We start from the raw sequence: 14,430 nt of genomic DNA, 5'->3' as shown, positions 1-14,430 counted from the left end.
AAGCGAAATGAAAATGGAGGGTCCTAGTTTATCCGCTGATAGGTATGATGGTGGGCTCGTTTGGTTAAAAACTTCCCTCCCTACCCGACAAAAAACTTGTAATTTCATCGTGGGCACGTGCGTGTCTCCAAACGCGCGCTTTGACGCGACGCGCGCGGTTTACGTGTACTAGGCTGAAAAGAACTCTGGGACAGAAATTGTCTGACAGGAAAATGGCGGCCAGTGATCCGGGCGTTTTAGCCCAAAGAGGGTAAGTTGCTTTATTTAGACTGTGAATCTCTTGTTTCTATTATCTGCAGGTAAGCTGAAGCGCTTCGGTTTTCACTTCATGCGAAACTGGTCGCTATTAGAGAAACGGGAGAGAAAGGAAAGACCATTCGTTGTACGAGTGAGATTAAATTCAACTTGATCAGTTCAAGCGATACATGTAATTTGTAAAACTAAGCTTACTCGCTTCAGCCTCCTAATGCTGTCTTTTAGTTCGCAGTATGTTAGAACCAACTGGTTTCATGTAGTCCAGATCATCAGCAGTAAGATCGGTTTTAATGTTATTTGGTTTGTTCGTTTTTTCTTCCTTCACCGATCTATGTGCATTTCTTATAGTTCTGAAAAATAAAATTGTGGTTTACATAGCGGTTAACAGTCTTAGGAGAATTAAATTTATAGCCCTTTAGTATCCTGTAGACTGCAAGGCTGACTATAGAGAGGTTGAATTTGCTTAGGCGATTTAATTGGATTTCGACAAAGCTCTCAAAACGATGTATTTTGTAGCACACACCCTGTACATGTAATTGCAAGAAACGTTTTGTGATCATGGCAGTGCACAGCAGTACAGGAACACTGCTGTTAGTACATGTAACTGCTTCATTCTTCAGCTGTACATGCTTGTTATTTCAGGCAGTAGGGTGCAAAAACATCTCTTTTATTCACTGTTTTGTTTTGTGTCTTTAATTTGTTTGTCCTTTAGGAATGAAGTAATCTTAGATCTACAGAAGTTTCAAATTCAGCCCATGGATACGGTCAATCCTGACCAGCTGCAGCTGTTGATTTTGTCAGCTAGTCCTGACATTAGCATTGAAAGGACACCCTGTGAATCTGAAAATGTGTCAGCAATTGAAGTTGAGACCGTGATGATGGCTGAAGATGCGGGCATACTTGTTCCAGGTGATAGCACATCCTTGTTGAAGACTGTTCATGACAACAGTTCATCCAAGAAAGACTCCACAGGTGACAAGCAGTTTAAATGTCTTCAGTGCAACAAATCCTTTTCAGGGCCATCAAGTCTTAGTCGGCATATTAAAACCCACAGCAACGAGAAACCTTTTGAGTGTGTTCAATGCAAAAAAGTGTTTTCCCGGTTGTCCAGTTTGAAGAGGCATGAAAGTTCTCATTCAGATGAAAAGCCATTTAAATGCCAAGTGTGTGGCTGGAGTTTTATACAAAACTCAGATCTGAAAATCCACGAAAGAACTCACACAGGTGAAAAACCATTTCCATGTGATCGCTGTGAAAGAGCGTTTGGATGCAAGAAGCGACTAAGAGCGCACTACAGGATGCACACAGGAGAGAAGCCGTACAAATGTCCGCAGTGTGAGAAGTGCTTTTCAATGAGGAAAAATGTCATCCAGCACATTCGAATACACACTGGTGAAAGACCATTCATGTGTGAAGTGTGCAAGAAGACATACCGTCATCAGCACACGCTTAAGAAGCACATGCGACTTCACACAGCTAGACCAGATTTTACCTCATCAAGGTTAGTATAGTAAGCTTGTTCAGGTTTACACTGTAACATTTGTGTTAGACAACCTTTTGTATATTTTGTTTGGCCTTTCTGGGATTTTGTTAAGGGCTAGGAAAAAAGGGAAATTTGACTAACTTTGAACCTCTCTTTGCCTGGTGGCTTTCAACAAAGATATTGACCAATATTTTTTTTAGTTTTATTATCTTTTACCCAGGTGCACCATTTTTGTGGTCCTCTGCAAAAACTGTTGAAAAAACCTCGTCTTTCAACCCTTTCAACCCTAATATTTTAGAGTATTTAGGAAGGGAATTCAGTTAGTTATAAATAATTAAATGGATGGCATATTTTTAATTATTGCCTTTGCTTTTAGTGACAAGGCGCTCAGTGACCAGTCAAGTGCCTGGCCTCGCAAGAAAAACAAAACCAAAGTGACGCAAAGGAAGTCTGTTTCCTCAAGCAGGTACAGTTCAAAATTTGTTCCAGACACGAGACTGTCCAATTCTTGATTTGACTCTATTGTGAAATTCTAAGTTGGAGTTCACTGTGATTGGCCACATCCTTTGTTGGTAAATGAGTACAGCGTAGCTGAAAGGAGCAGAAATTGATAGCAAAGCATATATTATAATGCAGTAAATGCAATTTAACAGAAGTTAACAACAAGGAGCGCAATTCTTGCCTTTGCAGTCAGCGGCATTTATATCTGTGCATGAGCCAGGACTCCATGTGTTCTTGGGCCACAAGGCATTGTAGTTTTGCATTGAGTCAGGGTTTTCCATGAGCATTACAGTTTCAAGCATGGGGATTCTTCTCAGAGGTTGTTTCCCCTCCCCTGTCCCTCCCTTCTCTTTCCACTGTCTTTATCAGTGTTATGGGTACCTGCTTTTCTCCCTTCTGCATGGGGGCTCATGGCTGGGTTGCCAGTCACGGGTGCAGTCTTCATCTACATGTAGGAGCTGGCTGCCAATAGTGGAAGCTCCTGGATACCCCAGGCACCCAACTTCCACTTTGCAAGGCAGTAACTCAGTGTTGTTAATGCATTGATAAGACAAATTACCATCCCAATTTGTTCCTCTGGGCATGTAAAAATATAACATTGGTTACCGGTACATACATCCCTAACAAGGATAGAAGTTAATGCTTGCCCACCCCCACCAGAGCTGTAATTAAGGGCTGTAACCTGTAACACTTGTTACATCTAAGTATGTGTGATACTAAGGCACTTGACGTTACAGGTGAAATTGCTTTTGTTGATACAATTCGCCCACTAAGTAACAGTTTTGTTACTGGTGTGCAGATCAAGGCAACAGGTGACTGAAAACCTATTGACAGCCTTGCTCACTGTTACTGTGTTTGAGGCTAAGATCATTAGCTTTAACCTAATTATTTGCATGCTGGACTAGGGTCATTGTATTGCGTGACCCTTGGGCAAAGCACTTTACTCTCACAGTGCACCTCCATCCAGGTGTATTTATAGGTGGGATCTGGATAATTGAATGCTGGGGTTTAACCCTCCCCTATCGAATTAAAGGTAGAGATACTTGATACTTAATGCTATGGAACCAGGATGCTCTATGCTCTAGCAGTATGGGGTCACTTGGACCGACTTTCCAGGTTTACTACAAAAATACAAAAATTATACTTTTTTTTACTTGTGACGTGAAACTACCTCAGCTTATAGTGTACATTCTGAGGGTTTTTGTTTGGTTAAATACAAATGCTCTAACCTTTGAGAGTGTTTAGAGTTCTTTTTCTTTGGCCAGCAGAAAGGAAGACGGTGAAAGATTAGTTGCAACACCTGATGAGCAAAATCAAACTTCGGCAGATGATAATTCAGATGTCCACTGCAGGTACATAACAAATACGTTAAATAGCAAGAGCAGTGATCAGTCTAGACAAATAGCTTGTTTTGTTTCAAATCTAACTGATTCTCTTATTTATCCTTTTAAACTTTATTTAAAGTACAGCTTTGATCTTTTGGGTTCACTTTGGATATTGGTAGGAAAATGTATGTAGCTGGTAAAGTCTGCATACAAGCTAAGTGGCCAGTTGAAGCAACTAGGAACTCTTATTTCTATTCCCTCTCGATGGGATGCTAGTCCATCACAGGGTTACCCCCAGCATTAAGTTTGCCGGTACCCATTCATACACCTGGGTGGAGAGAGGAACTGTGAGAGTAAAGTGTCGTACCCAAGAATACAACACAATGCCCACAGCCAGGACTCACACCCAGACCGCTTGATCCAGGGACAAGTGCACTAACCATGAGGCCACTGCATCTCCCCCTTTTGGATATTGGAACTACAATTTAATGTTTAAAGGTGTGTTTATAAATCTTTTTCAGCAATGAAGATGTTCTTGCATGCCAAACAATTCAAGTAGCCTTGAGTAGTGAGCATTTTTTGCTTGTGACATCACACCATACAGATGGCAATGGCATTATTGATGCGGGGGAAGACATTTTGCCTGCCCTTAATGGTGATACAGCTGTGGCCAGCATGACTGAGGCAGACAATAATGTTGAAGATCTCACGACACCGTTGGAAAACTTGGGTCAGGACAAAGAAGAAGGAACTCTGGTACCTGGAAATAAATTCAAATGTCCTCATTGTGAAAAGTGTCTCTCAGGGCCTTCAAGTCTCAGCCGGCACATCAGAACACACAATAATGAAAAACCTTACAGGTGTGTTCCATGTGATAAAGTGTTCTCGCGGCTGTCAAGTTTGAAGAGGCATCAAAACTCTCATGCTGAGGAGAAACCATTCAAATGCCAAGTGTGTGGCTGGAGTTTTATACAAAACTCAGATCTGAAAATCCATGAAAGAACTCACACAGGTGAAAAACCATTTCCATGTGATCGCTGTGAAAGAGCGTTTGGATGCAAGAAGCGGCTAAGAGCACACTACAGGATGCACACAGGAGAGAAGCCGTACAAATGTCCGCAGTGTGAGAAGTGCTTTTCAATGAAGAAAAATGTTATTCAGCATATTCGAATACACACTGGAGAGAGACCCTATACTTGTTGGGTATGCAAGAAAACCTACCGTCACCAGCATTCCCTTAAAAAGCATATTCGACTCCACGCAGATAAAAATGAGAATCTCGATCATTGCATCAAGAAAATTAAGGGCAAGGGGTCAAAAGCAAGGAAAGGTACCAAAAAGGGGGAAGATGCTGAGCAGTCTGAACCAACAGAGGAAATGGAAACAGTTCAGTCTGACGAGAGTCCACAGAAAGAAAGTCCTCAACATGGTGAACAATGTGCGCAAAAAGAAAGAAGTGAAAATGATGAGCAAGTGGAAAGTGCTGAAAATTTGGAACAAAGCAAAGAAGAGGAAACAACTGAACATTGTGGACAAAATGAGCAAACAGAAAATACTGAGCATTGCGAGCAAAGTGAACCAATGGAAACAACGGAAAGTTTTGAACAAAGTAAAGAAGAGGAAGCAACTGAACATTGTGGACATAATGAGCAAACAGAAAATACTGGACATTGCGAGCAAAGCAAATCAATGCAAACAACTGAAGATTGTGAACAACATAAGACGATGGAAAATGCTGACAATGATGGTAAAAGCAAGCAAATGGGAAATGCTAAACAGGGTGAAGTGATAAAATGTTCTGAGCCGAGTGATCAAGCTGAACAAGCAGAAAATGCTGGCCACATTGAATAAATGGAAGATGATAACCATAGGGAACTACATGTACATGTACATGAACATGTGAGCAAACAAAAGATGCTGAGCTAAGTGAACATGTTGAACATTCCAAGCTTAAAAATCAAACTGAACAATCAGATATTAATAGAATGAGTGAACAGCTGGAATGAGAACTGAGTAATCAAACTGAAATTTTAGAACACATCGGAGAGAATCAGTACACAGAGGATCCTGAGTTGAGTGAAGACATCAAAGCATGGAGCATAGTAACCAAACAGAACAGTCAGAAAATGCAGGACAGAGTACATGTACGGTTTAAGGCACTGAATCTTAATGGTTTCGTCAAGTACTAATTAATGTGCTTATAAGCTGACATACGCAGACACAGTAAGATGCTGATAATTGTTTGGGAAATTTCCAACAAAAGGCGCTAATTATCAGCATTTTACTGCATCTGCTTATGCTTTATGCGCATGCGCTAGTGAAAACCACCCTTGAATGATATCTGATGTCTTTGAAAGGGGTGGTTTTCAGATGTATGCTACTTGCTATACTTGTATCTGTCATTTCCCAGCGCACGTCATGACATGTCACTGGCCATAAGGCCAATTCTCTTAGGGTTAGGGAGAAATTAGATTTTTGTCACTCCAGGAAACTCAAGGGCTTATGTGATACATAATGGTATTATGTAGTTCTTTGTATAAATGGCAACTGAATTTGAATATCAATACTTTGTACATCCTTAGCATTGTACTGATGTTTCCAGACAAAGGATTTTTCACATGTGTGTGAGGCTTAGGATGTATAAGTATATGTTATTCAAATATTGGCACCATTTATGCAAAGGGTCTATGTACAATGTAAGAACCAGTTGCTCCAAATCTGAGGCTCGAAGAGACCTTGTTATCACTGTAGTAGAACCAATTTAGAGCAAGCAGGATGATATGGCCTTAAAGTGTTTCTCAGTAGTTCAATCATGAATTCATCAATTGACTAATTAAGTTCTGCATATTGGCCAGGCGGGGCATAAAATCTACTAAGGTGGACAAAAATAATTCTTTACCCACAGGCTACTGAAGAAGACTTCCTTACATCCCTACTGAACTTGAAATTGGGTCCCTGAGAGCTCAACATTTAACTTCTGATTTCCGTGATAACTTATAAATACATGTAATTAGCTATGTAACAAGAAAAACGTTTCAAAGTATCCAGCGTGTAAGGCTTGGATTTAATAGGGTATGACTTTAAATTACAAACTTTTATGGACTTTTAATTGAACTTTGTAAAGGTTTTTTTTTTTGGGGGGGGGGGGGGGTTTCCTACCTAATTATTTTTCAGGTAATCAGAGTGTATGCAGAACTCTATGTTCTGGTTATAATTGTTGATGATAAACAGGCAGGCGGGATGTGTTTATAAATGAGATAGCAAGGGGATACATATAAATGTACTTAACTGCTGCAAAAGAGTTTTTTATAATACACTACATGTACTTAGCCCCTTCTAGGTGTTTGGTTAGTTGGTGAGCAATGTAAAAAACAGTAAGGGAAAAAGTTAGCGGGGAGTGCGGTACCCGAAGCCCCTCTCTCCCTTTTACGCTTGTCATTTTTCAAGTTGCACCCTTACTAACTGAATACACAAAGAGACTACATGTAAAAGACTGCAAAAGCAAATACATATGTATACAGAACAATAAAGGCAAGGAAACTGTTCTGTGAACTAAAAAAGAACTTTATACATGTACAACAACTACAGGGTTCTCAGTGTTTGTACTCTGAATCACTTTGTGGTATAATATGTAATTATCCTTATAACGTTCAAAAATTTGTTTTGGAGGAAAAATCATGTGGGTGATACATAATTATGTAATGTTATTGTTCAAACATAATTTGGGATTTAGGGAGTAATGGTAACAGGTTTTAGCAGAATCCAATTCACTCCAAAATCATACCAGTGATGATCCAAATTGGACGACCATGTGTCTGGAGTCCAATTTGGTTCATCACAAGTTTGATATAACAAAAAGAAGTGGCAGACATGCAAAATATTATTGTTCTTTGTTGTTTTTTCATCATATTGTGTTTAGAATTTAAGAAGTGGTTAATAAAGGTACTAAAATAAATATATTGCTTGTAATTCTGTGCTTATTTGGAAGACATTACAAGAAAATTATAAGGGGTGCTTCCAAAGGCTTGCCATGCAATCTTTCCTCCCTAGAGAGGAGTGCGTGACAACCATTAGAATGTACAAATGTGAAGTCAACTTGGCAAATTAAAAAGAAATTAGCCAGACTTCATACAGTGTTGAAAAAAGGTTTTCATATAAATATATTGGCAAGGCAACCATTGACCATTCTTAATTCAAATAGAGGATCTCAGATTTCCTTGTGCATAGCATACAGAGGCTAATGCCCAGCCTCCCCAAGAGATGACCTTGTTATTTTAAGTACTTTTCAAAGAAGTGTCCCAATTCACAAAACAAAGCAGTGTCAGTAGACACAAAGCAAACGGCACCAAAGATATTTTGCACGAGTTTAGAGTTTTGAAAACTCGTGGAAGGCCCATCAGAATAAACCTTTGGTCAATGAGCGTGTGGACTCGCCCAGGTGGGCACAATTTGGACCAGGGCAGGTGTCCACTTCCAAGAGCTTTCCCCTCATGAGAGTTTAAAATGTTTAGTAGTGACCCTGGTAAGTGTCTGCTTATCAGAGGCACAGTACTATTTAAAAAAAAAAAAAAGATCGTTATCCATAGTTATCTTTTTAGAGACATCAACACTGTTTACAGTCTGTGACCAGTCTCTAATTAGAGGAACAAACACAACTGAGTGACTTATGATTGACAACTGATTAACTAAATGCAGGCCGTTTTTATACTTCTCTCTGTGGATCCACAATCTTTTCTTTCCAGTGCAATAATTTATTTTTAACACGGGATGAAGTTGCATTTTAAAGTATGGTGAAGAAACCATAGGAATAAATCAGTTAATCAAAATAGTGCGCCTGTAAATTTTCAGTTTGCAGCAATCTGGCGACATCTTTCCTTGTGCAGCATGGCATTTGTTATTGTATGACAACCAAGACCAACCAACGTTTTCTCGAACATGTCTTTTATTGGCTTTTATTTTCAGTGTCTCACAGGCTGATGTAGCTTCTTTCTTAAAATAAACCTTAAATTATAAATAGCCTTTAAATGTACACAGCAAGTGAGTACTGAAATCAGACGCTAAAATTTACCTAAGATTTACTAAAATGCAACACAAGAATTTAAGGTTTCATGTTGTCAGTTTAAAATTCGGCATTTTCTGTGGAAATGTGAAAATGTCCGCAAAAAAACAGCATAGAATCATAGTGTTAGTCATGTCAGTTTTGGTGAAACTTATGGCCTTTTATAACCTAAAAACAACAACCATACTGTATACAATTACACGAAACACAACCGAAATTACACTATCTTACAAAATTACGCAAGTCATACAAAACGCAATTCCCAATTTTTTTTTCCCAATTTGATTGGGTGTGACTTACAAACATAGAAGTTACACTCAATAACGTAAACTATGAAAATGCGTTATTAAAGGCATACTTTTGGATGAGTGTCTTTTCATCTTATCCACCCTACAACAAACGAAAATGCTGAACCTTTTTCAATGAAGATGCATAGGATTAAAAGCTGTGTGAAAACTGGGGGCAACTTAAAGAGCATTTCGAAAACGAATTGGTTTGGACGGCGAAAAAGGGAGACTTTGGAAAACACCAGTTTGGATGCAAGCGTTTTGCGGTGAAAGCGAAGCGGTTCGAAAATGCATCAATGTGGGCGGCGCCAAGGGGGGAAATTTTAAACAGCTCTTTGCTGAACTTGGCTTGCTTTCCAAGGCTGAATTGTAGCGCCAGCCTGTCGCGTATGTCCAATAAATAACAGATATGTGACTGATGGTCAAACATCCCTCTGCAAAAATAGTGTTCTTTTCTTGGCTTGAAGATGAGAAGTACCTTTCTGCTGAGGACCGGCCGTTACTAAACTAACAATCGCGCTGTCATTTTCTTGCTGGACCTTGTAAAAAGTCGTTTTGTACCGAAGTAAAGAAATCATTAAGATTTGTCCGATCCACTCTGGTCTCGTCATCTTGACTCATTTCCGTATCATCCCATGGCCAGTAATAACGTGTACCGAGAGATGATCTGTGTCAGGAGCAAACAGCAAAACAAAGAATTATATGCACATCTGAATTTCTTTTCAAAATAGTTATCTATACGATTTGAAACAACAACAACAACAACAATAACAGCCGGTTGAAAAATTTCGCCGTTGATGTACATGTACTACCGTATTCTCCGAACTGAGAACAAGTGAAACTTAAGTCAATTAGTACAATGAAGAGAGTTTCCTTAAAGAGAAAATTTCCTGACTTTTCCCTTACTTTCCAGAAAACAGCTTTCACTAATGATACTGTAGATAGACTGGTCTAATGAAAAGAAGCCAACTTTAAAGTTGCAAATTTCATTTGCAGAAAACAATTTTCTAATTGCCATAGTAATACGGATAATTTGAAGAACATCTTTTACCAAAACCTTTAAGTGCAAAGTTGCTGAATTTCACAAGAAATCGAAAATGTCTCTGACCAGATACAAAATTCTGCGACTTTTCCCTGAACTGAAGATTCCCCCCCCCCCCCTTGCCTTTATCCAGACCTATGGCAACCCTCGCAGCTATAAACGAGATTCTGCTATTCAAGGTAAATCTATAAAATCAAAGATGTTCGTGTTTCATTACATGATAGAATTATGAGGACACCCTTAGCAAGAAAACTCACTTGAAGGACGCCACTGAATCTCGTGGACTCTCAAACGTCGACTCGTTAGTATCTTTATTGTAGAAATACAACCTTTTAGCTGATCGACTGTGAGCATAGGTCCACGGCTCTGTGTGGAGGCAGATTTAATAAAAAGAAAAACCTGTCAATTTATAGCGGAGTCTTTGCCTCCTCAGCATAAGCGATTCGGTTTTTGGTCGAGCTACAAAAGTATCACTTCTGGGTATTGAAAGAGCATAGCAAGATAAATTGTACCAAGAAATTTGAGACCGATTTATGCAGGTTTAAAATTTCAAAATTTTACAAAGAATGTATCATTAGCACTTTCACCACCTAGAATTTTTGCAGTTTTTTGAAGCCAATTTAACCTTGAATATTACACCCAAAGAGCCAAGAGCTTTTCTCTTCTTAAAATGTGGACAAAATTGCTAACTCTCGCTGCTCCCAAAGGCAATGTAATGGAGATTTAGAGTGCAATGATTTCTGTCTGGGAACGCTGAAGCGTTGTATCTTGGATTCTATCCTCATTGGGGTTTTATTCAGCATTAAGCCGTTTAATGGAGGGAGGCAGAATGTGCAGGAGAGGGAGGGGAGCGTGGGGTTCTACTGAGTGTCTAGGAGAAGCTAAATTATTTCAGTAAAGACCTTGCAGTGTTCAGGTAAATGATGGTAAATTCCACAACTGGCGTCCAGGCAATTACTGTAGAGAAAGCTATGTTTTTTCATTGTTAGGGTTTGGGGCTGCAACGCGTTCTTCATTCATTCACATGACAAATTGAAAGCAAGCAAAAGATGGAACGTACGTGGTTATTTTGTTACGAAAAAATAAAACAGTGGTGATCTTGCTGACCAGTTGTAATAGGAAAATGTTCATAGCATACCTTGAATACGTTTAATAAAGAAAATTCCTTTGGGAAGAAGATGGCTGCCGTCCTCCAGCACAAAACACTCTCGAGGTACTCGGCCCATTCCTTTGACAACTTTCATCTCGATTCTGAAATTAGTTGTAAACACTATTAGCTATGTTAGAAAGGTTTTATATTGAGTGTCGAAAAGTAATTGGTTTTACATCTCTAAGCTACACGGTTGGCTTAAAAAATTCGCGCCACTTTTTCATCCAATCAGAAGTAAAACCAAAACCACTCGTAACTCGTTCGCCCCCGTTTTCCCGCGCTTTGCGTCAGCTACATGTGATTACTTCAAGTTTTGATTGGTTCACTGCATTGTCTGTGCCCTTTGTGATTGGCTAGAGTGGTTGCTATGGTTTTGGATTTACGATACTGAATTGAACCCGCTCTACCTACTTAGACACTAGTAATACACTAGTATTATAACTTCTGCAATGTCTTTAACCTTTTAAGCCTTCGATGGACTAGTATTCCATCCAGGCTGACAAAGACGCTTCCCAAAGAGTCGAAAAGATTGAACTGACCAGGCCTTAATCCAACAGTGAAACCGGTTTACCTCGAGAAAATATCTTTAAGTGAACTGCTATCCAGACGGAAAACTTGTTTGAGCCTGAAATACAAAATTATATTAGTCTTCATTCTTAAAATACATCCACACAGGAAAATCCGTTACTCACTACCTACTTCTGAGATAAGGTTCTAAAATACGTTGGAATATGGTTCACATTTTCACTAGGCAGAAAATCTTGCAGCACATCAGTCAAAATCTTTTAAGACACGAAGGAAATCATTCTGCAATGAGGTCTCTCTCGTCTCTTATCTATACCTACAAATTATCTTAACTGGCTGCCTGGCTCCTCTGGCCTGTATGGTCACACCGTGCGACCAGTACAATATTTAATAAAATTTTCTCAGTTTTTCTCCAAAAAGTAACTTTTTTTAAAAGAGCTACGTCACGGTTTGCGCATCTTGAAAAGTTTAGCCTAAAGTTTTCAAGTTCATCGTTTGTAATCCGTGTTAATCTTCTCCATCCTTCACCACCCTTGTTTCTTTATGGTTTATTATTATCTCTTAGGTGTTTTTCTATCTTAGTAAACTACTATTTTCAGGTTTCATTCAATTAAGGGTAATTTTGTACCTGGCCAAAGTAACTCAAACTACTGTGGTTATTGTCTTCAATTCCACGTTAAGAACCGACCCACTTCGAGAACCTGACGTCTTTCTACTTATGCCTATTAGTCAGATATTTGACTAATGTCCTAAGTTCCCCAGAGCTCTTTCTGAAGTTCTGAAACATCGATACATACCTTAATGGAACCATCTCTGGACGTGTTGGTTTGTTGACAGCCTTAACTAGTAATCCAGCCATGGCCATTCTATAAGCCAAGCCAAAAACACAAGTGAACAAAAAGTTCAGCTGTGGTACTTCAGTAAATTATCTAGTGTGATGGTTCGGGAGAGATCCCTGAAAAGGACTGGTGTAGGTGATGGACGTGTTGAAAACCTGAGCAGAAGTCACCTTCAGAGTCGAATGAAAAAGTCAGTGTTTGTCAGTCGATAGTGTTAAGTTTGCTGTAAAAATGTTTCTAAAGTGATAACAATGGGTTGACAGGCCTACACAACTCCTATCCACGTGTCATAGCCGCTTTGAGAGTTTTGCTCGAACTAGTATATCTTTGAGGATCTGCCCCTTTTGTATTGTACGATAGGGGGATCTTTGAATATTTCGCTAAGCAATAATCCTGTTTTTAGGAGGACATTTCACCAGAGTAGAGCCGTTAGAGGTCATAGGTCTGCGTGGTTTCCGCTGCTATCCGCGTGTAATTTGTTGAGTTTGACACCTCTGTTTTTGGCCACGTGCTATTTTTTTTAGCTCATTTGATTGCAAGATATGTTTTAAGCTCTCTAAATATTAGCTCTGGAGGGACAAAGTTTGAAATATTCCGTGAGCATGTTGGTTACTTGCATTTTGTATTATTTCGCCGGGCCCGGCTGTTTGATTTACTGTTGCAAGTTATGCTGCTTGTTATCACGGGTGTCATATTTATCTTTGTCCGGCTTCGCCAGAGATAGCTGTAGCTTTCCTTGTTGAAAGCTATGAGTCTGTCTTAGAGAGACGTTCTTATGCTTCTTGCATCAATTTCATCGAGCTTTTTGTCCTTCCAGTTTGTTCGTTCTGGAACTGCAAAAGTAGGTGTTCACGCGCAAGTCTGTGGACCGTTTAGCGTGTTGCTTATGATATTGTGTGGTTTTGTTCAGGCAAAAGCTCTGAATTTAGGAGTTCTTCCTATGATTGTTCATCCAGCTCCACGTTGTGGTTGTCATTGCTTTTAGTTGCGATGTTGTCAGGTTTTCTGGAGACTGTTAATAGTCCCTCTTTTGTTAGGAGGCTCGTAGCCTTGTAGATCAGGCAAGACCGCGGTTTCGATCCTTCTGGATCTCATCAGTTGCCGATAGAATGGAGTGGTAGAGACCAATACTCGGTAACACTCCGCACCTGGCATATTTTTTTGGTATTATATACTCGTTCGGCGGATCGAGAATTCTTGATTGTGATTGGTAGTTTTGCCACTGGCGAATGGTGGGCATAAAGTATTCGATCCTATTGTACACAGCTTGACACTGTGTTTTCTATGATGGCTATAACGCTTATTTTCTCCAGCATGTGTGATTTGAATTGAAGGATAAAACGTAAGACAGTTATGCGTTACATTTATACGGCATATCTCCAAGTTTTAAAGTGATAACAATGGGTTGTTAAAACACAAGTGAACAAAAAGTTCAGCTGTGGTACTTCAGTAAATTATCTAGTGTGATGGTTCGGGAGAGATCCCTGAAAAGGACTGGTGTAGGTGATGGACGTGTTGAAAACCTGAGCAGAAGTCACCTTCAGAGTCGAATGAAAAAGTCAGTGTTTGTCAGTCGATAGTGTTAAGTTTGCTGTAAAAATGTTTCTAAAGTGGAGAATATGAGAGGATTTAGCAACATTCCTGTTCATTTCAAGCTGCAATTTAACGAAACCAAGGTCAAGTAAGCGCTTTCTGAGAGAGACAAATGTGGATACTTCGTGTTACCTTTCATGATAGTGCTTACTCCTCACATCTTTGCCTCCGAGAATTACCGCATCAACGATGTGAACAGCTGCAGCCCTCCTCTGGCCTTTGCCCTTTTTTTAAGAGAAAAGCGCAAAGCAAGATGAATACAAGTACTGTATTTTAACTTTTTCTTGCAAGAATTCAATCATACACAAGTTGTCACCTCTTTATGTCACGTAATCTCCTTCCCGAGTTTACTCGGGTAATCACGATACTTC

General features: G+C 39.5%; 2 protein-coding genes across 6 annotated transcripts in view; one reads left to right on the top strand and one right to left on the bottom strand.

Moving 5' to 3' along the window:
* LOC145470804 (uncharacterized) overlaps window positions 1-7,108 on the top strand; it is a 36,783-nt gene extending 29,675 nt beyond the window's left edge. The window contains exons 1-5 of one of the 3 annotated variants that reach the window (XM_081454652.1): window positions 124-250; window positions 968-1,756; window positions 2,115-2,204; window positions 3,508-3,591; window positions 4,086-7,108. In XM_081454652.1, coding sequence (XP_081310778.1) covers window positions 213-250; window positions 968-1,756; window positions 2,115-2,204; window positions 3,508-3,591; window positions 4,086-5,415 — 2,331 coding nt within the window. In that variant the 5' untranslated portion in view covers window positions 124-212 and the 3' untranslated portion in view covers window positions 5,416-7,108. Of the gene's footprint in view, window positions 1-123; window positions 1,757-2,114; window positions 2,205-3,507; window positions 3,592-4,085 lie in introns of those variants that run through there. The other 2 variants (XM_081454653.1, XM_081454651.1) reach the window with 2 other exon arrangements.
* Window positions 7,109-8,497: 1,389 nt separating this feature from the next.
* LOC145470802 (cap-specific mRNA (nucleoside-2'-O-)-methyltransferase 1-like) overlaps window positions 8,498-14,430 on the bottom strand; it is a 22,229-nt gene continuing 16,296 nt past the window's right edge. For all 3 annotated transcript variants that reach the window (XM_081454650.1, XM_081454648.1, XM_081454649.1), the window contains 6 exons: window positions 14,192-14,283; window positions 12,425-12,493; window positions 11,674-11,727; window positions 11,091-11,203; window positions 10,210-10,318; window positions 8,498-9,577 (listed from right to left, as the gene is read on the bottom strand). In XM_081454650.1, the coding sequence (XP_081310776.1) occupies window positions 9,433-9,577; window positions 10,210-10,318; window positions 11,091-11,203; window positions 11,674-11,727; window positions 12,425-12,493; window positions 14,192-14,283 (582 nt within the window). In that variant the 3' untranslated portion in view covers window positions 8,498-9,432. The remainder of the gene's footprint in view (window positions 9,578-10,209; window positions 10,319-11,090; window positions 11,204-11,673; window positions 11,728-12,424; window positions 12,494-14,191; window positions 14,284-14,430) is intronic.

The sequence above is a fragment of the Orbicella franksi genome, chromosome 15, assembly GCF_964199315.1.
Source record: "Orbicella franksi chromosome 15, jaOrbFran1.1, whole genome shotgun sequence".
In the NCBI taxonomy this organism is placed as follows: Eukaryota; Metazoa; Cnidaria; class Anthozoa; order Scleractinia; family Merulinidae; genus Orbicella; species Orbicella franksi.
Note: the sequence above shows the minus strand (reverse complement) of the source record. Positions and strands in the feature narration are given on the sequence as shown.